Source organism: Anomalospiza imberbis, chromosome 7, assembly GCF_031753505.1.
Source record: "Anomalospiza imberbis isolate Cuckoo-Finch-1a 21T00152 chromosome 7, ASM3175350v1, whole genome shotgun sequence".
Taxonomy (NCBI): domain Eukaryota; kingdom Metazoa; phylum Chordata; class Aves; order Passeriformes; family Viduidae; genus Anomalospiza; species Anomalospiza imberbis.
This window is the reverse complement of record NC_089687.1, coordinates 10747398-10770367: the sequence shown is the minus strand read 5'-3', so window position 1 is coordinate 10770367 and position 22970 is coordinate 10747398. Positions and strand designations below refer to the sequence as shown.

Genomic DNA, 22970 nt, shown 5'->3' with positions numbered 1-22970 from the left:
CTCATCTTCGTGTTCATTCATCTGGTGAGCAGGCAGACAAAATCACCTCTGTAATCTAACAGAGAAAAGATCTTTGTGGTTTTAATCTATGCCTTTAAGTACTTCTACAAAATACATAACTATATTAACAACATTTTTCAACATGATTTTGAAATCAACTGAGAACAATTTCTTTGAAAGAATTAGAAAGAGCTCGATGCAGACACCTTTGTAGATGGTGGCTATTCCCTTGTACGCACAGAAGAGTTCAGGAAGAGGAGAGAAAAACAGGAATTTTTTGCCACTGAATGTCAACTGTTTCATCTATAAAGGCTCTACTTTGGTGTGTCAGACACATCAAGTTATGAAAGGTACCTAAGCCTGCATGAGGTTGTTTGGTCTTACCCTCTTCTGGCTGCACCGCACAATCAGGAAGGTCTCAATGCTGTGCTCTTTCAGATAAGCGTTGCGCTCCCCTCCGAAGCCCAGCTCCACCTCGTAGTCTCCATTGAGATAGTTCAGGGTTGCTTTTGTTATGTGGATGCGCCTTGAATGAGACAGAAGACAAGCAAGTTTTGTAGACTCTGAAAAGTGATCACCTAAAAAGCCAGGTCCTGTCAGGGATGGGTTCCGTGTACTGGACCAAACAAGCAATAACCCCAATTGATTTAGCCATGCCACTACTCTTACACATTTAGTGTGGGAGTTTAAAGGATAAACACAACTTGGATGAAGCAACTTACCCAGCTTTGCCCCCTGCTTCCATGTGGTTGGCTAATGTGACATCGTTGGACCACACATCAAACTGCCACTTTCTGAGGCCAAGGACCCCGCAGTGAACTCTCCCACTGTGGATTCCGACCCTCATGTTGACATTCACGCCCGTAACCTCACGGACCAGTCTGAAAAGAGACATGGGGGAGAAGGGCCATTACTAACAACTGAATGGCTGCAGCCAGCAGCACAAACCTGCACCCAGAACACAAAAATCCATAATGATCCATAAATTATTCACAGATACACACGGTGCAGCTCATCCACATCAACAGGACAACAGAACAAAACTTGATGAGCTGTACTGCTCTTGGATGGCCAGGCTGGCCAAGAAGAGCCCTAATTAGAACGTGGAGCTCTTGGAGTAAATCCATGTACACTGAACTCAGGATCAAGTTGAGAACTCATAAAAAAATTATCTCTGGGGCAGTAAAAGGATTAAAGTGCTGCTCTCTGATTTCCATACCAAAGCTGGACATAACCTGCCAGCACTCAGCCTCATTAAGAATAATAGCATGTTGCAAAGAGAAAAAGGAAATGATTTCAGAGATCTTAATTTGTCTGTATGGCACCAAGCATCAACTCTTCCACAGATGAAATATGATATGTGTGTGAAATACCCCACTGAAGCTGGAAAGCTGGAAAGTTTGAACAGGCCTTACAGCAGTAAAACCAGAGAACCACATCTATTGCAGTCACTCCAAACAGGCAGCTACAAATACTCAAGTTCTGAATGTAATGAGGTTTTGGATGCTCTGCTTACTCCCAAAAAGACTGCTGGAATACTTTGTAGATTTTCCCATTTAGGGCAAAAGTTAACTTCATGAGCTGTTCACATGAGAAATATATTTAGAAGTGTGGGTAGGGAAAAGCCTTGATGAGGCCTTCAGAACAACTCTGCTTTTTATTATTGCCAATCACATCATTCCCAGAATGTCCATGCTTCACAGGCAAATTCACCTACATCATCTACCACCGTCCCTTCCTTTGAGTAGTAAGTTCCTTGCAGCAAGGAAGTACTTTGTACCTTACACCTTTATACTTTATATCAGATTTCAATCTCTTCAGTTTTCAGGTTCATCCACTCCTTTCTAGATAACATCATCTGGAGAGGTAAGTCCTCCCAACTCCCTAACATCAACACAGTACTAATATTTATGCTTTAGTTATTAATGAAATTGAATGAATAAAGATAGACCAGTTCTGGACTCCAGTTCACTCCTAACAGTGCAACAGTGTCCAAGAAGACTTTTTGTTGAAACAGCTCCTATCCTCTTTGAGTTCCTTTTTCTTTATGATCCCTATCTTATGTTTCACTACCTACTCACTGAAGTGACATTCATTATTTTTATTAACAAGCGGAGATTGTCTAGCAAGGACAGGAAGCTGATATGGGTAAGGTGTTACAGGCTTATGAACTGAAAGAGCTCCAACCACAACACTCGAGAAAGGAACAGGAGCTGGAGTAAAAAAAATATAGCTGCACCCATAAACCTGATAGAAACAACAAAGCTGCAGTTCCTCCCTGCACTGGGTGCTACAACCCCTCTGGCATCCCCTGCCAAGCCATGTCACTGACAAAGACCAGGGAACTTTTCTTAGTAGAGTCATTGATGACCAGGTGACTTTGTCCAGACTTTGCAGAAAACAAATAAGTTTGGTTATTCTTTACAGACAAATGAAATATCCTTTTTTTTTCAGCTCATTTATACCAGGGGTACAGTGAATACAATTTTCATGAAGTCTTTCCTATTTGGAGTAACACTCCCTGCTGTTATTAGACACAGATGAAATCAGCCTACAGGCAGGGCCCAGTGTTGGTGAAGTCTGCAATCAAATGTTCACTAGTTATTTGTTACCTGCAATCAAATATTCAGTAGCTATTGGTTACCTTAATTGTGAAACCTCTTATCTTGGTGCTCAGGGGAGGAGGGAGGAAGAGGGAGAGCAGGGGTAGTGAGAACAGAATCACCTTCCAGACTTATTAAGAGATAAGACTGTTAAATGCATTCATTATACAGTGAGTGGGAAACAACTTTTAAAGGCTGCTGAAGAGCTATTTGTAAACAAACACGGAGTGCACCTCAGCTCTGTGTTTATTCCAAGTAAGGTGAGTTGCAGTTAATAAATGAAGTCTAGACTTCCTGATGTTATTCAGCTTATGGGGAATTACACAGCAACACATGAAGACCCCTGGATTTCATCAGACCAACAACTGGGCAATGAACACAATATTCTGTGGGGCTGGTGGCTAAGGGTTGCTGCTTCTTGTGTTTGACAAGACCCTTTGTCACCTGCTACTTAATTGTATCTCACGTGGAAGAAATAGCATTCTTTCAAGGGCTACTGGAAACTAGTTTCTTGCAATTCCTCTTATTTTGCACATTGCATGCAAACTCCAAAAGGAGACTGGTGGAAGGCAATGGAGTTTAAAACCAGGAAAGAAAAGGTAGAAAGTCCTGACAGTGTACACTGTATACAAAGCAAGGGAATGCTGTTGCATACTGTGCTTTGAATGGGGTCTCCCGGGTGAAAACACTGTTTTTCACCCTGTGTGTATTTGTGTTACAAAAATGAGGTTGAAAACTTTGGGGGAGTATTGATGTCTTTGCAGAAATTCAAATGGTTAAGGATGTACTGTACCAAGCTCAGCAAGGAGGTACCTCTAGATTTTATCAAGCTGAAATGGAAACTCCATCAATTTACTACACGAAATAAATGGAGAACTGCCAAGAAATCTTCTACTTCTATGTTGGTACCACTAATTCTTCAGAAGATGCTTTCAGAAAATAAAAAACAAAAGAGAAGGGAAACAGCAGGAGAGTCTGTGCAGCACGGATGATGTAGATATCAAGGTCAGCTCAGCTACCATCCAAAACTGACTGAACTTTGCACCTAAACTTGCATACACTCAGGATAACCAAATAAATCTTCCTTCTCTGAATTCTGAAAGAACTGGCTTGAGAAAGCACATGTACAATGCAAACAATATTCAACACTGTCTGTAATTCCCCACATAATAAAACTAGATATGGGTCTCCTATTTGTTACTCTCTAAAGACAGGAATGGTCTGGACTAACATGGTTGCTAGTTGGACCTCAGGAGCAGGCAAAGACTCACCACATCTTTTAAAAGAAAAAAATAGAGATGGGAAAGTAAATGGAAATAAAGGAAAAAGACCATGAATCTGTCCCAGTCTGTGCTAGAGCAACTTCATGTTTTATTTCAATAATTAATTTAACTAAAGTAAGAAATCTGACCCTTTTGGCAGAGGGACACATAGAGGAGGATTTGTTGAACTAGACAAGACAGACCTTAGCAGAGCAATTTTAAGGTGAGTAAAACCTGGTTTAAAGACACATAAATGAATAATGGCTGAAATTTAATAAAGTTGTTATTAATGCTCTGAATTCACAATTCTGCAATTCACTGGAATCCTCCTTTGGGAATGAGACTTCCAATAATTACAGTAATCTTTGCCTTTCTCATCAAGAGGTTGAGCTCTGATATCCACATGACTGTATGGACACAAGTGTCTGTTGCTGCTGCCAAACCTTAACAGCATTTTGGTTTTTTGTTCTAGCTGTTTTCCCTTTTTGCTGGCTGGAGTTCTCTGGTTTGGTTACCTTGCTTCTAATATTAAGAAGAACTAACAGGAAAGAGAATCTACTTGCATTTGTTTTGAGCTTCTCTATGGGGAATATGGTACTTACGAGATGGCCTCTATCATATCCATTCCCATTTCAACACAGCAGTGTGCATGGTCAGCTCTTGCTTCTGGCAACCCAGACACACAGTAATAGCAATCACCCAGGATCTTGATCCGTAAACAGTGGTTCTCCTTAAAAAAAATAAGAAAAATAAAGGAGAAAGAAGCATTCAGCTTATATTCATGCTTGCAATAGCTTGCCTTTTAGGGCAGTGAATATTTAAGAAATTCAGTGAACCAGCACAGTATGTCATTCTTGCAACAAGGGAATAAGAACAAGAGGAAACAAACTTATGATAGAAAACTTACAGCTGCAAGTTTATCGAATCTGGCAAAGAGCTCGTTCAGCGTCATGACCAGCTCCTGAGCAGTGCACTGGGAGGCCAGACTGGTGAAACCCTCTATGTCTGCAAACAGGATGCTTGGGAAAAGAGAGGGAAGAACCAAAAAAGTGTTACAAAATTTGTTGCTGATATTTGTGTAAGTATAAATTCCACAGTAGAAGTCCGGGATGGGAAGGAATGTGGGGTGTCCCAGCCCTACAGCAACAAGGAGATGAGCAGCACTAATGCACGTTATGATGCAGCCCCTACCCCACCTGCAGCACCCAGGAGCTCCTCCCAGTAAGGCTGCAAGCCCAAAATGACCAATGTGCTGCCAAATGACAATTGCAGACCTTGCCAGCTGAGGCCAGCTGTGACATAAGGATATCACACCACAGGTCCACCCAGGATGGACTGGGAAAGCCCTGTGAAAGCAGCCTGGACAGTTTTGAAAGCACAATTATTTGAATCACAAGTATTATTAATGACTCTCTGATTTCAGTGAATCAATATTAATGTTGTGCTGCAAGGACAACAGTGGGCTGTGGTTTTTTGTTAAATTGCAAAAAGATTCTGTCTCATTGATAATTACAACATGGAAAATACTGACTTGCAATCAAACCCAGACATTATGGCAAATTTAAAACTATTCAGTAAAACAAGCAGCAGACTTTATCTATATAGATACAAGATAAAATGTAGACATGTACACACATTTATATAAATAGAAAATTCATAAGTTCTACTTGTACATTGGAACATTTATCCAGTGGTTGATTTGTTCTTTGAAGCTGATTATTGCCATCAAGATGTACTTGGAAAAGAAATTAAAAGTCTAAATAACAACCACTTTGGAATTGTTTCTTCTTTGTAAAATAAAACTCCAACATGTTTTAGTCAAATTGCAGAGGTCTGTTTTCAGTTGGAATTCCCTGCAATGCCTTCAGTCAGAAAGCAAAACCAACAAAAATATTTTCACAAGCATTTTTTGCAAAAATCCCGAAACACATTTCAATTCTGGCATGCTTTTCATATTTTCCTTCTACATTTCAATTCCAATAAATCACCAACCAAACATATTGCATTAAATACTTCTTTGTTAGTCCCACTGATGCTAAAATGTACAAGAAAAAACCAAGACAAATGCAGGGATGTCTGAATCAAAATATACTTTGCCATTTTTAAACACTTGAGAAAACACACAAAAATAAATCAAGATTCCACGTATTTACAAATAAAAGTAAACCTCCTGAAGAAACACACTTGAAATCAAATGAAAGCTTAGACAAGTCTGTACTGCTCATAAGCAATTTAAGTACGTGCTAATATGTAATGTACAAATGGGAAATGTCTCCAGTTCTAGTGGCAGTAACAAAATATGTCTTGCTGAAAGCACGTTCCTCTTCCAACACAGGACAAATTGCAAATGACTCATTTTTGAACACGTTCACACTCTGCAACATCCTTGTGTTAGAACAGGAGAAATCAAGGTCAGCTGCTGCTCTGACATTCAGATATCAATGGGTGTATCTGAAAATACTGCACAGGGATGCCCTGAGCCTTCTCCTCATGCCTAATAAACATGGATAAATGACTGAGGTTGCTCCCTTCATTCCCCATTACTATCATGCCAGATAAATGGATCAGACATTGCTAGAAGTGAAATGGTGGCAATATTTCAACCACACAAATGAAGCAATCAGCAGAGCCCTATGGAGCTGTTCTACACACAGATTTGTGTTAGCTAACCAAGCACCTGAGTGCATTACAGCCAGCCAGCTGTGTGACCTGCTCTGCCACCAAACAGCCACACTGCTGAGCTATCAGCTGACACTCTCTGGGACACATGGGCTGCAGGGAATGGAAAACCTCATCAAGATATGGAAAGGATTGCATATGAGATGGCAGAGGACAGAGCAGGTATCTGGGAACTGAAGAGGAGAGGACAGGCACACATTCATGCCAGGCGACGAGAAAGAACAGGACCCAAGAGTCAGGGAAAACAGTCCTTGACAACTGGAACCCAGCCTGAAGCCTCTGTCCTCTGCTCTCAGCAAGGTACTCTGAAAGCCACTAAATCACATTTTACTCCTCTGCCCAGTCTGTGCCCTCCGCACATTCCTGCTAGCACTGCAGCTCCAGCAGCAGAGACTCCAGCCAGGTTTCTCAGTCCCAGCCCTGCTAATGACCTAAAAGGGAGGAACGGAGACTGAGGAACTTCTGTTCCTGCTGTTATTAGCCCTTGTAACCCTTAAATTCAGCCTGCTCCCTGTAAAATACCCAACAACCCAGAAGTGACTAGGAAAAGAGATGTCTCTTACAGCAGCCATCATGGAACAGCACATGATCCTCATCCTGTGTTTAGTCAGAGCTGTGATTTGAAAATGAAGCCTGTTATATCTATGTCCTTATACACACAACACACACAGTGAGATGTCTGAAGCACCTCCAGACCCTGCCAGTGCATCTTACCCAGACTAGCAGCCTTAGAGATTAAACACACAGATTCCCACTACTCTTAACTCCTTACTCCACACTTCAGTCTTTCATGTCAGACTACCCTTAGTAATGAAAAAATTTTATTAAAGGACCATGGTGTTGGTGATTGTGATGAGGGGCCCAACTCATGCCAACCCAGTCTTCAGAGGTCATGCCACTTCCTTGCTGGTGGGAGGACAATAGCAGTAACAGGCCTCCCTTGTGCCAAAATGTGCAGCAAATGACAGTGGTCCAAAAAAGGTCAAAGGAAATAAATATTATAGCTGTAAAATACTGTGAGATAAGTAAGGCAGTGGTTTACCAGTACTGTTAGCTGGAATAGATTAGAAGGGATTGACCACACAACCTGCAGCCTGGACATCAGCAACTATTATCAGCTCTGAGTTGCAGTCCCTTCATCTGGGAGGCTACTGCTTTGTGGAAAAACCAGTTAATTAAAATGTTGTAATAGTTTCAGAGTTCTTGATATATTTTCCACTCCATCACTGTCTTCAGATTTACCATCTGATTGGGTTTTGTCCAGCAGTAACCAGGGTATGACCTCAAAAAATACAGAAAATTGTTTATTTCTGGGAAAGACAGGGAAGAAAAGAAGAGTTATCATTAATTTTATATGTATTTTTAAATTCTTTCTGTTTTATTTTGGTTGAAAAGTACCACAAATTGTGTTTTAGGGTAGAGGTGAATACTTTCCTAAGCTCCTATTTCAGTTCCTATTTCCAGCAAGGACTGGCTCAAGATTTCATAGCTGTACAAGGCAAGCTCAGTTTTGTGCCTGTTGCCCTACGTGGCTCATGATACTGACAGAAAAAAAGGATGAAAAAGAGCATGATGGCAGATCCTGCCATCCTCCCCTCTGCTTAGGGACCAGCCTGATACCTGCCTGGTCTCACCGAAGCCCCAAGCAGGGGAACAGGAAAGGCAGATACAGGGACTTGAACAACCCATAGCTGCTGGCTCCTCTGGATCCCACCATGTCTGAAGGGCAGCACAGGGAAGGCTGGGCTCACAGCTCCAGCTGCTGCTGCCATGGCAATGCCAGCCTCTGCCTGAGCTTGGCTCTTCCCAAAATCACCAGGACACAGTGGACTGCAAGGCCTCCATGAGCAGGATGTCTGGGTGCTCTGTGCACAGTGCTTCACAGAACTGCAAAGTCAGACTGAGCTGAAATGGAGGGAGGCACAGCCAGGATGCAGAGACAAGAGGAGAAAATTCCCATCCTGCTGAGTTCAGCTTTCCCATTTTTTTGGTCTGTAATGCATTCACACAACAGTTAACATACACCTGGACAAGCAGCTCTGGAGCCAGCAGGAGCCTCAGTGCAACATCCCAGAGACCAGCTCAGGTCTATCCCACTGCACCTGGAGTCCTACCACTGCAGGTCCTTTAAAACTATCTCCTGTAAGTCAGGTGATCCTTGCACTACTGATGAACCCTGAGGCAGAAGCATCACAGGATCTTTGGGATGGCAAAAGATGGCAAAGGAGAACTTTCTTTGCAAGTGTGAAGGAAGGGGAGAGATTTGGCAGAAAGCAAAGAACGTAAGGAGTAAGAAGAGCTAAGGGCAAGGTGGGAAGCAGGAAGCCACAAGATGTTTAAAAACCACACACATCTACAGGGAATGATTTTGCAATGCAGACATAAATGTCTGGAGCTAATACAGTTATTAAAGGAGGGACACGACACAAGTTTTCCTGCAAATGCAGGATTATTCAAAATGCTAAATTAAATCATGAGTGCTTCTAATGTAAAAACAAAAAAACCCAGTCGTGTTCTATTTCAAGCCATGTGCGTGCCATGCACGCCAGCCACAACATAAATCAAGCAAGGCAAGAAACACAAACCCTATCACCATCACAACGGTAATGCCAGTCATGAATATAAACACCATGTGTTGCTGGAAACCAAACGCCACAGGCACTGCATGGGAAACAGAACAAAAGCCCAGACTCGGTGAGCTTTAATGGCTTATAATAACTGCAAAGTGCTTTTGACTGCATCTGAACCGTGGTATTTTACCACAATGAACACTACCTACAAGAGAAGAAAGAGTTCGTGTGCCATGATAAAATAATGATTGTTCACTAGGAACAAGCATTCACGAGCAAAGGTGTGACAAGAATGCCACTGACTTTAGACACAGTATGCCCTTGTCAGTGAACTCACTAAGCTAATGGGTGAGGACAGGGTCTCGGGGTGCTACAACACCATCCACTGCAATTGGTGTTTCATGTCATTGAGTCATACTGTGAAAAAGGAAGAACAAAGAAGAAGGATGGACCAGGATGAAGCTAACAAAACTCTCACTTGAAAGGCTGGGTCAAAGCTCTTTACACAAAGTAAGCTTTCAGAGAACCACAGTAATGGTGAAATTGGAAGGGACCTCTGGAGCTCATCTTGTCTAACCCTCTGCTCAAGCAGGGCCACCTAGAGATGGTTACCCAAGACCATGTTCAGATGTCTTTTGAGTATCTCCAAGGTGGGAGCATCTCCTCAGCATTTTGGTAAATGAGTCAATTTTTGCACTTGGACGCCTGTTTAAAACGCACCGTAAACCCAAAAATATTTTCCAGCTCCAGTGGCATAAACATAGTTTGAAGTTCATCTAGAAGTTCCTGAAATAGACAAGAAATCAGGATATATTCAATCTCTCCTTCCTAGCTATAGCTACTTGGGGATGGGATGGCACGGAGATCCTCTGTGTCTTCTACTCACCCTGTGCACAAAATAGGATTCCAGCTTCCAGAAACACTGAGAACATCTCATCATGCTCTTTCCCTGCTGAATTTGACAGCAGCAACAACAAAAGGACAAACCAAAACAAGCTGAGGACAAGTTCACAGCAGTGCCACAGTGACCATGGTCAGGCGGCAGCGTGTCTGGGAAAAGCAGCACTAATGTGAACAAGGGCAGCAAATTCCACCTAGGGAGGGTGAAGGGGCCCACACAGATCATTGTGCTGAGTGGCAGCCCAGGGACCACTCCAGCAAGCTGCTTCTAGACCATCTCAGGTCTCAACAGCATGTCAGCCTTGCTCTCTCGGGATGTCTGTGTGACAGGCTAAAGACACAGCCTTAGTGATGCAAAAAATGTTCTCCAGAACAGCAGGACATCAGACAGACCAGAGGTTAAAATCTTTCCTTTTCCTACAGTCATGGGAAAAAACCAAACAAAACAGTAAAAAGATACATGCTCTATCCTAAACTTATATGGTCATTTTGCAGAAGATCCATTTAGTATTGGAATTCACCTATTGTTTAAAATGAGCCCTAGGACTGCTGTGACACATGAGCTGGCACAGCTCCCCCTTGGAAAGGAGGACTCAATCTTGCACCATGTTCCACCTTGAGATCATTCATGCTGGCTCCCACTTGCTCAAGAGGGTAAGAAGGCACAAATGTACACAAATGTTGTGATAAGCAAAGGAGTACTGGTGAGAGAGAGAAAAACACAAAGTAGTAGGAAATACACAAAAAAACCCCTACAAAATCAAAATTCTTTGTGAGCCTTTTTACCCTTTTCTTTACAACAAAAGGCAGAAAGCTTCCCTCCCGTCCCTCTTCAAAATTGCCAAAAATGTAAACCAAACTCACATGCCATATTTGAGAACTTCACTCTGCAAGGCCCTACTAAGTGACTCTGGTGGCAGCAAAAACCAACAAAGAAGCAGGAGCCCAGATGGCTCTGGGAGACACTGGTGGCAACGTGCAGACTGCCATCCACAGCCACTGCATGATGACAGCCAGGCTCATTGCAAAGACACAAACTGCAGAGCTCTGCTTTGACTTGATTTTCCCATGTTTGCTCTCAGGTGAGTGTTACTGGAGGTCAGAACTGCCTGAGGGGCTCATCTGGGAGATGCACATCTCCAGCACAAACATGCCATATTTGTGGCTGCAGCTCTGTCTGCATTAGCAGGGCTGGGAATGCCCTATGGAAAGGGTCCGGCCCTGCTGATGCTCAGGAGCTGCTGAGAAAAATGGCACCATACTGTCCATCATGGTCAGTGCTCCTCACCTCAGTGCCTGTGCTCTGTCCCTCACTGACGGCACAGGACAGGAAAAGAAATTTAGGTCCTGAAATCACTAACCAGAAGGGGGAAAATGCACCAGTCATGCAAAGAAAAGTTTTTCCATGACCTCCCTAGGTTTGCAGTTTACAAGCATGAATAGCATTCCCAGTTACTGGAACTTAGCTATAGCTAGGCAACATCAGTACTCCTTTTTTTTTTTATTTTAAATATTAAAAACTTGCTATCCTCTCCTTCTAAACATTTTAAGTTACAAGATTTTCCTATTTCAGCAAACTATATTTAACCAGATTGATTTTTCACTGGAAACAGGAGTAATAAATAGTCTTTTGGGAAGAAAAGCTACTTGAGGAAGGCAAAACCAAATAAAAATAGATATGCAGCAGCTACCAGCCAAACTATAGGTGTGACACACTATAGATAGCTTTGAGATGAGTGAAAATAATTTTAATTCTCCATCATTGCCAGCTGAATTAGATGCTTCTGTCTGTCAAACCTAAAAAAGAGATCCAACCATTCTAAATAAGACTTTGTATAATTAAGAAGGAAGAAATTTAGACCTTTTTCATTTACATAAGAAGGGGCTGATGGGAATGCCAATTTTTTTCCAATTGTTCTGGTCAGGGGAAAAAAACATGTAAATGTAAAAGACGCCAAATCCATTCCATCTCCAAGGAAGTTTAAGAGAGCAAAGCTGAAGGATAGGGCCTTTTGCAGGAAGGAACCATGCACAGTGCTGACTCCAACCATGTGCCTTTGCTGTGGCTCTGAGCAAGCCCAAACCCACCCAGCTCTGCCTGACCAGTACAAAAGAGCTGGTAGGTCTGTCTAAACTGGAGCTAAATCCAGCCCACACCAAATATCAGATTCACTTTTGTTCCACAAGACAGCCTGAAATCCAGAACTGCATGTAAAACAGAAAGGAAAAGCCATATTCTGGTTTTCAAACTTCAGGTGTGCTTTTTCCTTTGAGCATTCCTGAAGTTTGTTTTCTGAGATTGGAGCAATCTCTGATATGAAAATTCTGCTGTAAACAAATAAGTAGGACAACAGAGCTAAGAGAATTCTGAAAAAAGGGACCAACACAGTTGTAATTCTGTTCAGGGTAGGAAGGCACTTTTACTTCCTGCCTTCTCTTTGAGACAATACCTTGCAAAATTGACTGAAGCTATAGAAGCAGCACAGTAGGAAAGAGAAACAAATGAAAATTTAAGCATTAAAGCAAAAGAAAACCTGTTGCAAAGAGACTGTGTGCCAGCAATCCTCTGATGGATTGTCAGAGAAGGCAATAGAGTAATATTTTGTCACAGTTAACAGTTTCACAAGTATATCCTGGCTCAGGCACATGGCATAGAGATGAAATTGCTTCTAATCAGGTTTGTGATGCTTTCTGTTATATATTGCTCAGGTCTTTGTATTTGATGAAGAAAGAATGAGCTCTTCAGAGCTGTGAAAACTGCCTTCAGTCTGTTCTTCTCTGGTATCATGGATATTCAGGCTGACAATGATGCTTTTGTACTCCCTAACCAAAAAGCTGCAGTGATTCTGCATGCAGCCATCACTTCAATCTAACCTTACTTCTTTGCTCTTTCCTCGTGTCCTGTCCTTTTGGGATTTATTTGCTTTGTCGTTTCAGCAAGTCAGGGTTTTCCCTCTGGAAAGTCACTACATAATGAAAACATTATATTAGTATATAAATGTCATAATTTAAAACATTAAGGAGAAGTTGTGCCTTTCCCAAAGTAGGTAGGTAGCAAAATACAGAGACTTCCCATGGATCAGCTGAGAAGGAACAAGTGATGTGAAGTTCTGTGTACACGATTTCCATGGGTAGCTTATTAGATCAATAATACAAAGTGGCCGTTCGGTGGGAAAACAGTGCTGAAGAACACAAACATGAGCCTTCCTGCCCTTTTTGGAACAGTCAGCATGAGCGGACTTGCTGCCCCCTCACTTCTATACTTTAAAATGTAGTTGAGCTGTTGTGTTTTTAAAATTACACTGATAAAACTATAAAGAGAAATGGGCCCAAAGCATTCAGAGACACTTAACTGTGCACACTTTATAATGGTCACTTTCCTGAGAAACACCAATGAACATCATTGGAGAGGAGCTGTACAATGAAGACATAATTCTTCATCAGGTATTTTGAAACTTAAAATGGCTGCCCAAAGAAAATGGTACAGCTCATTAACTGAGGGATCAACGTTATTTGATTAATAAACAAACCTGCTAATAAATTTAATAATAAACCACATTCATGTTTTCAGTGACAAGGGAGATTGGCTGCAATGTCAGAATCAAATGAAAAGGAAAAAGTCCTGCAGGAAATTGAACTTGTTATCTGGTTGTTGTACGCTGCATTAATTTTCCTTACCTGATAAGAACCAGTAATGAATAGATACCCTCAACTCACAACTATAGTCTCCCAACTTTATAAGAGCTATAGTTTAACATTAACGGGTTTTTTCCCTTTTTAAGATGTCACCTACCATCACATCTGGATTGTCCAGATGCACTTGGGTTGATATCTATCTTTGGCTCCTTTTGGTGACCAGAGAAAACTCTAGCTTCCATGGAGAAACAAGGTAAATATAATGAAATTCTGTACAATTGGTATCAGCAGTAAAACCACTCCTCCTCAGAAGGCAGTTCAGGTGAGTTACTGCATAAGGATTTCTATGCAAAGATGGTCCTTGAACAGGGAATATGAAATTCCATGCACCTCTCATATTCCAACTACTTGGCACATTTCCATGATTTCATAGAGAGTAAGCAGTGACATTGAGCAACTGTTAAAATGTCACTTGTGCTAGAAAAGCAACAACACACTATTTTCTAGAGAGAGCATTATGATATATAGATAAAATAAAAAAAATGCTCAAGGTGATATGGGAAAACCCTGGCAAAGCAGGAATATGAATCCTGGCCTCCTAAGCCCAGGAAACATCCACGCAAATCCTATTCCTTACATGCTGGAGCAGGATCCATGGTGAAGGCAGGTCTGCTTGCTGCATATGTAAGTCTCTCTAACTTTCCCCTAAATCCCCTGGTTTTTGCACTCAGTGGTTTCTTCTCATAATGAAGCAGACATATAATTTTAACTTGATTTCAAAAGAATTACTGTAATTGCCACCAACAGAATAATAGATCTGCATATAAAGAAATGGCTTTTCTCATGCCTTTTCCGTTGGAAAATTTAATTTCTGTGTTAATGCATTAAGATATTTTACTGAGCCATTTGCTTGCTACTCTCAAAATTCACAAAATATTATTACCAAATGTAGTTCCCGCAAACAGCTATTAGTTTACCAGTGTTCTAATATCAATAAAATCAGTAGAATCTGACCAGGTCTTTTCTGCAACATAGAAAGCCACCTTGGAGACCACTTAAAACATATAATATGGTAATGTGTCTCATAGCATAAAAATTAGAGGAAAGTTGCTTTCCACATCTATGTAAAACCAGTCTAGCTAATTTCTGTTTACTTTCTATGCCACCGCAGTAGCAGCAATTTTGGTTTTCACAAAGCTGCATGGAATGGAATTTAAGTGCCAGGGAGGACACATGCCCATGTGAAGTTTAACACAGCTGGCAATAAAATTGTGGCTAACAAGTCACAGGACAGACAGGTTGGGACTTTCCCTGCTGGGGATCTGGGGAATCCAGAGCTGAATTCACATGCAGAGAAGGAAGGAGTTTGAACAAACTGCCTCAAGTGAAATGTCATTTAGAATATCCATGTTAACAGCCACACTGATCCTGTCCCCAGCACTGACACATTCAGGTTTCTAACAGGGATTAGAACGATTTGCTCCTCCAGACAGGAGTAGCCATGACTGTGGTGAAGTGTTTCTCAAACAACACATCTGTGTTCTCCCTGGGCTCTGTGCTGATCAGGCTGCAGGAACTGATGTGGCACAAGGTCCCAGTGTGAGCAGGGCCTGGGGCTGTCAGGCAGATCTGGAGCAGTGCAGAGGGCAGCAGGAGGAAACGGAGCATGCAAACGGAACACAAACCCTAAAGATCTTCGAACAGTCTGGAACTTGCAAGATGCTCACTAAGGCAAAGTGCAGCTGTGGTACTTGGTGCTTGTATGGCTGGGTTAAGTGCTCCTGCAGTTCAGATATCAGGAGATGATCCCCTATTCCTACGCACCAAGCCACTCTCCGGAAGCCTGAAAATGCTTAGCACAGCCACTCTGTTTCTTAAATACCACAATAAACAAACTTGCAAAAGTGCTGGATTCTAATAGCCACTGCACAGAAAGAAAGCAAGCGGGGAGAGGGGGGAAGTGCAGCAGCCCACACAACATCAAATGCTGGTAGGCTCAGTGCTAAATAGCAGATGATTCTTACTGAATAACTGCCCTAGATTTTGCAAACAATACAGGGAACAAAAATAGAAGCCCATTTACATATTGCTGTTAATAACTTTATTTATAGTGTCACTGCTAGAGCACAGTAACTGCAGCCACGGCTTAACTTGAAAGCCATTCACTGTGGAAGAGTCAGACAGATACTGTTTTCTCAATCCTTATGCAACTGAAAAAAATCCTGCTAACAACATCCAGTCACCAGAATGCTTGTAAACAGAATCAGAAAAGAAGTTAACAGCAGCCAAAGCCAAATGCAAATCATCCCCAGGATCCTCTTGGCTTCTGCACCTTCTGGCTACTTAGGACATGCTGTGGATAATCAAAGACCACCGGAGCTAGAAACCCTGGCAAGTAATTTTTCACTTCACTTTGAGCCTCGTGCTAGCACCTTACAGGAATACTTGACTGTTGTTTAATTTATTTACTTGGTTGTTATTTGTTTGTTTGAATTAAGAGGTACAGACAGGGCTCAGACTAAGTCAGCAACTACAATAAGAAACAGTATGTGTCCAGCATTAAAGAGAATCCCTCCCACATCCGTGCTGCCATCTACATGGACTGTAGCCAAATCTTACCTGGGAGCCAAGATTCCTGCCAGCTAAAATACCACTGGCCTGACACAAAAAACTGGCATATCTTTAAGGTACAGAAACATACACAGAAATTTGTGTCCTTGATTCCATAGTTGCAAATACCTGCTATTTATAAGTAAATGGAGTGAAATTGAAAGCAAGAAAACCATCTCCTGAGACCCATCACCCAGGATGTGAGAAAACATGGATCTAATTTTTCCTCTGCTTGAATCCAGCCTGAACTGGACAACTGGCTATTTTGGATTGGGAACAGGGGTGCCCTCAGGACCTCGTGCTGCAGCTGCTCATTACATATAAAATACTCAGAATAATTAGAGGCAGAGACAGCGAGCGCTCCGCTCTGCCCTGATGATTATGGTGCACGCTGTGACATGGGACAGTGGGATTCAAGCTGCTGCTCTGGGGTTTGATTCTTTTATATAGAAAAATGAAGCAGAATTAACAAAAGAGAATGAGGATGCCTTCTTCATTTATGGCCTCTCCTAGGAGACGTGGCCTCAAACGCCCTCTGGTACATGGGAAAAGCGAATTCAGATTACCCACCCTGGCACGTGGGCTCCCGACGGGCGTGGTGTGCCTCATCACCTGTGCCTCTTCAGGTCTTCACGACCTCTGAGCTGTACTTTCTGCCACATGGAACGTCAACTGAATTATTAATTCTCTGGGTTTCCATATTAGTGAGGAACAGAAAGACACCCCTTTGGCCCGGCAGCCCAGCCATGCCCCGCTTGCTCCCCTGCAGGTACAGACAGTGCCCATGAGAAGTGCCCAGCACAGAGTGTGTGTGTGTGTGTGTGTGTGTGTGTGTGCGTGTGTGCACTCCCTGCTGCTTCCTTAGGCACACTTCCTCAGAGCCTTCAAGACATGGTCAACAGGACATTTCTGCAATAGGAGCCAAGAATTTCTGAACTCTGATAAGCCTCACTACCACGTCAAATTAAAGAACTCACTGTCTGTCTCAGGTTTTAGCTTTTCAGACAAGATACCATTTTCAGTTTACTTCTTCCCCCACTGCATACTTACAAGGAAATGCAGCTGAGTAGGTAAGCTACACCTGCAATTTCAGTGTCCCTGGGCTTTGCAAGAAATTTGTAATCACTTCAAATTTCAACAACAAAATTTTGCTCAGTTTGCAGCTGAAAATTATAAAGAATACTGGATAGCAAGAACAGAATATCACTTAAAATTTTCACTCTGTAACACAACTTTGTCTCTACATGAGACCTGTCATCCTAAACTGTGACCTGATGGCCACTATTTTACAGAAGGGTAGACTCTTAGGGAAAAAAGGCAAAGATGTGAGGTTTTTCTCATTTTTAATTGAAACAAAGTAGAACTATTAAATGAAAAGGCCTCTTTTTCTCTTGCCTGGAAAGGAAATTAATCTCACAAAGGGGCTTACAGTAGTTTTGAATGCAATCCAGAACAAAAGGTTCCAAATGAAACAGAATAATTATACTTTTATGGATCAGCTCTTGGCATTTGTTGAAGCCTGATCCGTAACTGCAATGCTCAAGTTCCCCTGAGCAGAAGCCAAAGTTTTGTTTGTTTTGTTCTACAAATTGATTCTTATTAGCTCATTCTTTGGAAACAGCCAAGGCACAAAGCAGTGGTGCATTGGCGTGCATGTTCCTGGGAATGGAGGCTCTCCACCAGCACTGTTATGGCCCGTAACTGTCCACATCTACACCTGCTTGCATTTGGTTTCCATTGACCTTTCTTTTTCCCTCCAGACATCCTAAAAATTGGTAAATTTGCTCCTTTCTTTCCAAGGTTTATTTTTGTCTTCCCCATATTTTTTGCCTACCTCTCCTCCCCACTAATATCCCATCAGCTCTGTGACACAGGTTCTCTTAGTTCCTTCAAGGTCCAAGGAGTTACAAAGCACTTTTCTGAATTGCTGCTTCATTCAGCACTGCTGTATGGGTCTGCCAGGCCTTGGAGATAACAGAAATTAAGTAGTTGTGAGAAGAAAGAGGGTTGTCCTAGTAACCCTCTATTAGCAGCATTCCCCACAGTGAGCAGGAATGGAGCCAGTGCATGATCACACTCTGCAAAGAATCATGCTTAAATGAAAACGCCTACCCAAAACACCACCATCAAAAAACCCAAATCAATGAGCTGACATTGGTGGATCAAACTGCCACTATTGTAACTCTGCTGGGAAAAGTCCCCACTGCTTCCTACCTGCACTTTCCTCTTCATGTGAGAGGGCAAGTCGTGCTTCCAGGTGCTTTGTACAGCTGCTGCTGGGACAAACAGGCATTTACAGCTGATCTTACAACTCAACAAAGCCCTGGTCACCCAGCCTTCTGCATGCCACTTACTGGGGAGATCTGTGCAACAGGAGGCTAGGAGAGAATATTTTGCTGATGGTCACATGTCGGAACCCAGAATGTCCCTTGGACACTCTTGGATGTTCCGGGCCCAGGTCAGAAGCATTTGAGACCCTGGAATGCAGCCGCAGACCCCTGTGGCTTTGAACCTGATCCATGGAACAATTTACCAACCTTGCAGGAAGAACAAGAAATCACAAAAGTTTAGATATTATAGTAGAAGTAGTCACAAAGTGAAAGGAAGAATTTTTGAGTGCTGTACAGGGGGGTTCTAGACCTTGTTCAGAGGGGTCTGAGTTTTGTACATGAAAGTCAGAAATTCTAAAATAAAGAGATTTAAGCGTACTCTGTCCTCCTTCTTTCTCCTTCCTAACCTCCATGTTCATAGTGATGTTAGCACTCACAGATTAGTTTAAAGTAAAAAGTCACTATTCAATATAAGTGATAAGCATTAAAAAAAAACCCATAAACATTTAACACATAATGTATAATATAAAAAAAAGCACCAACCCCCTAAGGGTCAAAGTATACCTTTGTCTGACCTACTAAACAAACCACAACAGTTCAAAAAGAAAATCTTTTAAATAACATACAATAAACTACCTTAAGACCAAACAACTAAAGACTACTAAGTCTTTCTTTAGAAACACGAGTTAAAAAAGAAACTTTTCCACCTTTCCAGGTCACCCCAATCAGGGAGTGAGCCCGGACAGTCACACAGATCCAAGTTTTATAAACAGTTTTATAAATATTTATAAATAAATTTATAAATAGCACACCAGGTTTTTCATCTTGGGGATCAATTCTGTAGAACTGCAGACGAGGAAGTTGATTTTGAATGTTGAATGTTGATTTTGAATCCTATATGTTTAAGGCATCAATTTAGGAGGTTGATTCATAAAACGGACATGGTTACTGGTCAAGAATTTCCTTAGATTTTCTCAGTGCCTTTGAGAGCCTCAAATACTTGCCAAAATCACAGGCAGCAGCCACAAAGAGCTCTGCTGGTCATGTTATCAAGGAAGATGACACCTATAGTGCTATATTTTGGTTGCTTTTTAAACAATATCACACAGACACTTCCCAGTCTCTGAAAGCTACCTGCAAACTTCCAAGTCCCCAGAATCTACACAGTTTTACAAATCCTTATTCCCACAATTTAAAATTATGTGCATCCTTCTTGGGCTTTGTAACAAAAACACAAATGGGCACAGAAAAATCTCAGTTTTCTAAAAAGAGCACTTCTATCATTCCACAAGGGCAATGCCATGCCAATGGGACGTGTGTGATGAAATTAATTAAACCTTTGGTGTTTTGCCTCCTTTGCTCTTTTGTGCAGTCCTCTGGTGCTCCTCATTTCTGTCAGTTCTGTTTCTGAAGTGACCTGTTCTTATCTTGGTTTCTTACAAAAACCCCACTTACAGAATTTTGTAGACTGCACAACCTCTCCCCAACTTTTTCACCACTTAGCATAAAGTAAAGTTAATAAAAAAGAGAAAGTTTGGAAACTACACTATGACTTTCATTTACTGAAGGACACAGACTCAAGTTAGCAGTGGTACTAACTTGAGTCACAGGATGCCAGACCACTCGAGAGCTCTTCTCCATTAATTGGTTCCAGCTTTTGTCTCTTCTTCATTATTTATCCACTGTCAAAATTATATATACACCAGTAGGAACAGATGCACAAATTAGCAGCAATTGTTGAGGGATATAAATATAGTGTAAAACAAGAGAAGTTAATCCATCCCCATCCAGAACTGTGCCTCTGTTTTATAGCTTCTGTAAGAGAGCTTCAAATAGTTTTGCAAAGTTCCCTGCATTACAGAATAAAAAGTTTAACTAATTTTTGCTTTTCAGTCATTATCATCTAGGGGGGGAAGCAAAAAGGTGGGATGATGCTTTTAATAAAAACCTCTTCAAATGTTATATAAACTCAATGTTCTTAAACCACTTTGCATGTTAACTACATGACAAAGCAGTTCATCAACTGAAATCTCACGAAGTCTTTACAGGAGAAAAGGAACTCTGTAAAAGCAGGTCTTCACAAAAGAAAAGTTTTGTTCATAGAATACTCAATTTTTCTTGTCAAGGTTACTCCAGAGTATAGAGGACTGAGAGTGAATTAGCTGAATAAATGTAATTTGATGCTTTTTTTTACTATAAATTTGACACATTTGTTTTTATCAGACCAATCAGCAGTCATACATTAAAAAAAAAAAATTTCTTCTTAGTACTATTGAAAAAAAAAGAGAAACCAAATAACCTTGATGAGTTAAAATTCTGCTCTGCAAACTTCTACAGGCACCGTCATTATTCTCTCCAAATTACTCTTCACAGTATTTCATCATTAAAACATCTAACACTCTTCAATCCATCACCCTGTGAACTTCACAGGCCCTTGTGTACACTCAGAATAGCAGGGTGTGAATTATACATCACAGGCCCTTCCTAATTGCTGCTGGCTTGCTGGTGGCTGCAGATCTGCAGTCACCTGGCAGGCTGCTCTGCTGGGATGTTCCCCTGATTCCAGCACACGTGTTCAGGGAGTGCATCCAGCGGGGTGCCTTGCAGCCAGTTATTTATCTGCCTTGTTCTGCAGAGGGTACGAGGCTTGCTCACGGCCCTGAAGACACCAGAGGCTCCCAGCAGGGACCAAGATCACAATATATTCCCAGTTCAAAGAGGAAGATCACAGAGCAAATGAATACTTAAATGAGTTAGCGTGTATTTTTTCTTAAAGGTTGCTGTGCACATGCACAAAGATGTGCACAAAGAGGTAGATTTTTCTAAAATATATAAAATCGCAGTCTTTTTTGGCTTAAAAGTTTTCATGGGTGAACCATCAATACATTTCTTATTGAGAGGGAGTGATCCTGGGTTGAAACATCCTCTGTAATATTAACACCCAAACTTATTCCACAGCTTTGAGGTCAACTCCAGCTGTATCAAGGCTGCAAAGTAAGTGAATTTCTTTACACATGAATTTTAGCTTGAATGACAATCTCCAAAAGACAAGTGACTTTCTGCTCTCAAAAACAACAAATTGATTAGGAAGAGACACGTGATTAGTGGTGGTAAGAGCAGAATATTTCACCTTCATCCTCTGGTGAAACCTACTTCTGCACTTCCTAAAACTTATTGCTAACTTGAAAGAGAAAAGAAAAATCTGCAACATTAAAAAGCAAATATTCACATCTGCCAGGCATAGGTGAAACACCCAAGAGCTGGTTCTTGACAGAGAGAGTTCCTGCTTAGGTAAAATTCACTGCTATCAGTTGGGGAAAGACGTGGGCAGGCTCATTTCCCTCCTACTCACTTTTCTCATCCTACAGCTTCAACCAGAAGTTACAGCAATTAAATGCTCTAAACTCACATGAAACCCACAGTTACCCCCCACCTACAGGCAAAAATAACTTTCTACTGCTCGTGGGCACATGCTTTGAATAAGGAAAAGGAGGGAGAGGTCTTGCCAAGCCTTGATTCTGAGAAACAACCAACCAACCCATCAACACACTTCGGAGGAAATCGAAGCTCAGGGACTGGCACAGAGAGCAGCAGCAAAGATGCAAAACATGGGTAAAAGTGGCTCTTGGGCTTTCTCCTTCTTAATGCTTGTCTTCCTTGTTTTAAAACAGAAACCATCAATTTTCATTCTGCCACCCCACAGAAAGGAGAGAAGACAAGGAGGAAGATGGATTATACAGTAAATATTAAAAAAAGTTACTGCTCCTGCTCTTTCCTGGCAATGAGGACTTCCAGAGAAATTAAAGCTACACAAACTTTGGCTGAGATGAGGGACTGTGCAATATATTTGAAAATATCTCTGCCAGAACTGTCAGAAATTTATACCTTCCATAATGTAACTTTATTTATTAAGGAGCATAAGTCCTTCACCACCAATCTTGTGTGTGAGGACAGTGGGAGGAGGGAAGAAAAAGATGTTTGCTTAGTTAAATTTTTTCTCAAATATCACAGTTCACAATTCCATAGAACTTTGCAACCTGGGAATTTAAAAAACTTCATAAGCAACTACTTAGGCATCACAACACCTAAAAGGTGAAGAGGTTAAGTTGACACAGCTGGTCTGAATACCCTGACACTCAGCCAAAGTGCAACTATTTGGTCATTTTTAAGGGGAGAACTTTTTGGTGTTAGAATGTCATTAAATCAGAAGACGAGTTACAAATGCTTTTCATTTAAAAAGCTGAAAGCAAATGGTCTTGCTTCATTTCTGCAAATGGTTTAGTTCAAGTTGACAAGAAGTTTAAGAAACTCTGAAAGCAGGTTAATGTTGTTGAGTACATGATTCATAAGAATTATGTGAAGGGGTGAAGAGAGGAAACT

At 41.5% G+C, this 22970-nt stretch overlaps 1 protein-coding gene and 1 long non-coding RNA gene across 2 annotated transcripts in view; one reads left to right on the top strand and one right to left on the bottom strand.

Moving 5' to 3' along the window:
• LOC137476932 (uncharacterized) overlaps positions 1–22970 on the top strand; it is a 541698-nt gene that overhangs the window by 369451 nt on the left and 149277 nt on the right. The gene's annotated exons all lie outside the window — the stretch shown is intronic.
• Positions 1–22970, bottom strand: part of ADCY5 (adenylate cyclase 5) — a 204061-nt gene that overhangs the window by 50052 nt on the left and 131039 nt on the right. The window contains exons 4-7 of the mRNA XM_068195390.1: positions 4773–4884; positions 4468–4595; positions 723–881; positions 385–526 (exon numbers count right to left, since the gene is read on the bottom strand). Coding sequence (XP_068051491.1) covers positions 385–526; positions 723–881; positions 4468–4595; positions 4773–4884 — 541 coding nt within the window. The remainder of the gene's footprint in view (positions 1–384; positions 527–722; positions 882–4467; positions 4596–4772; positions 4885–22970) is intronic.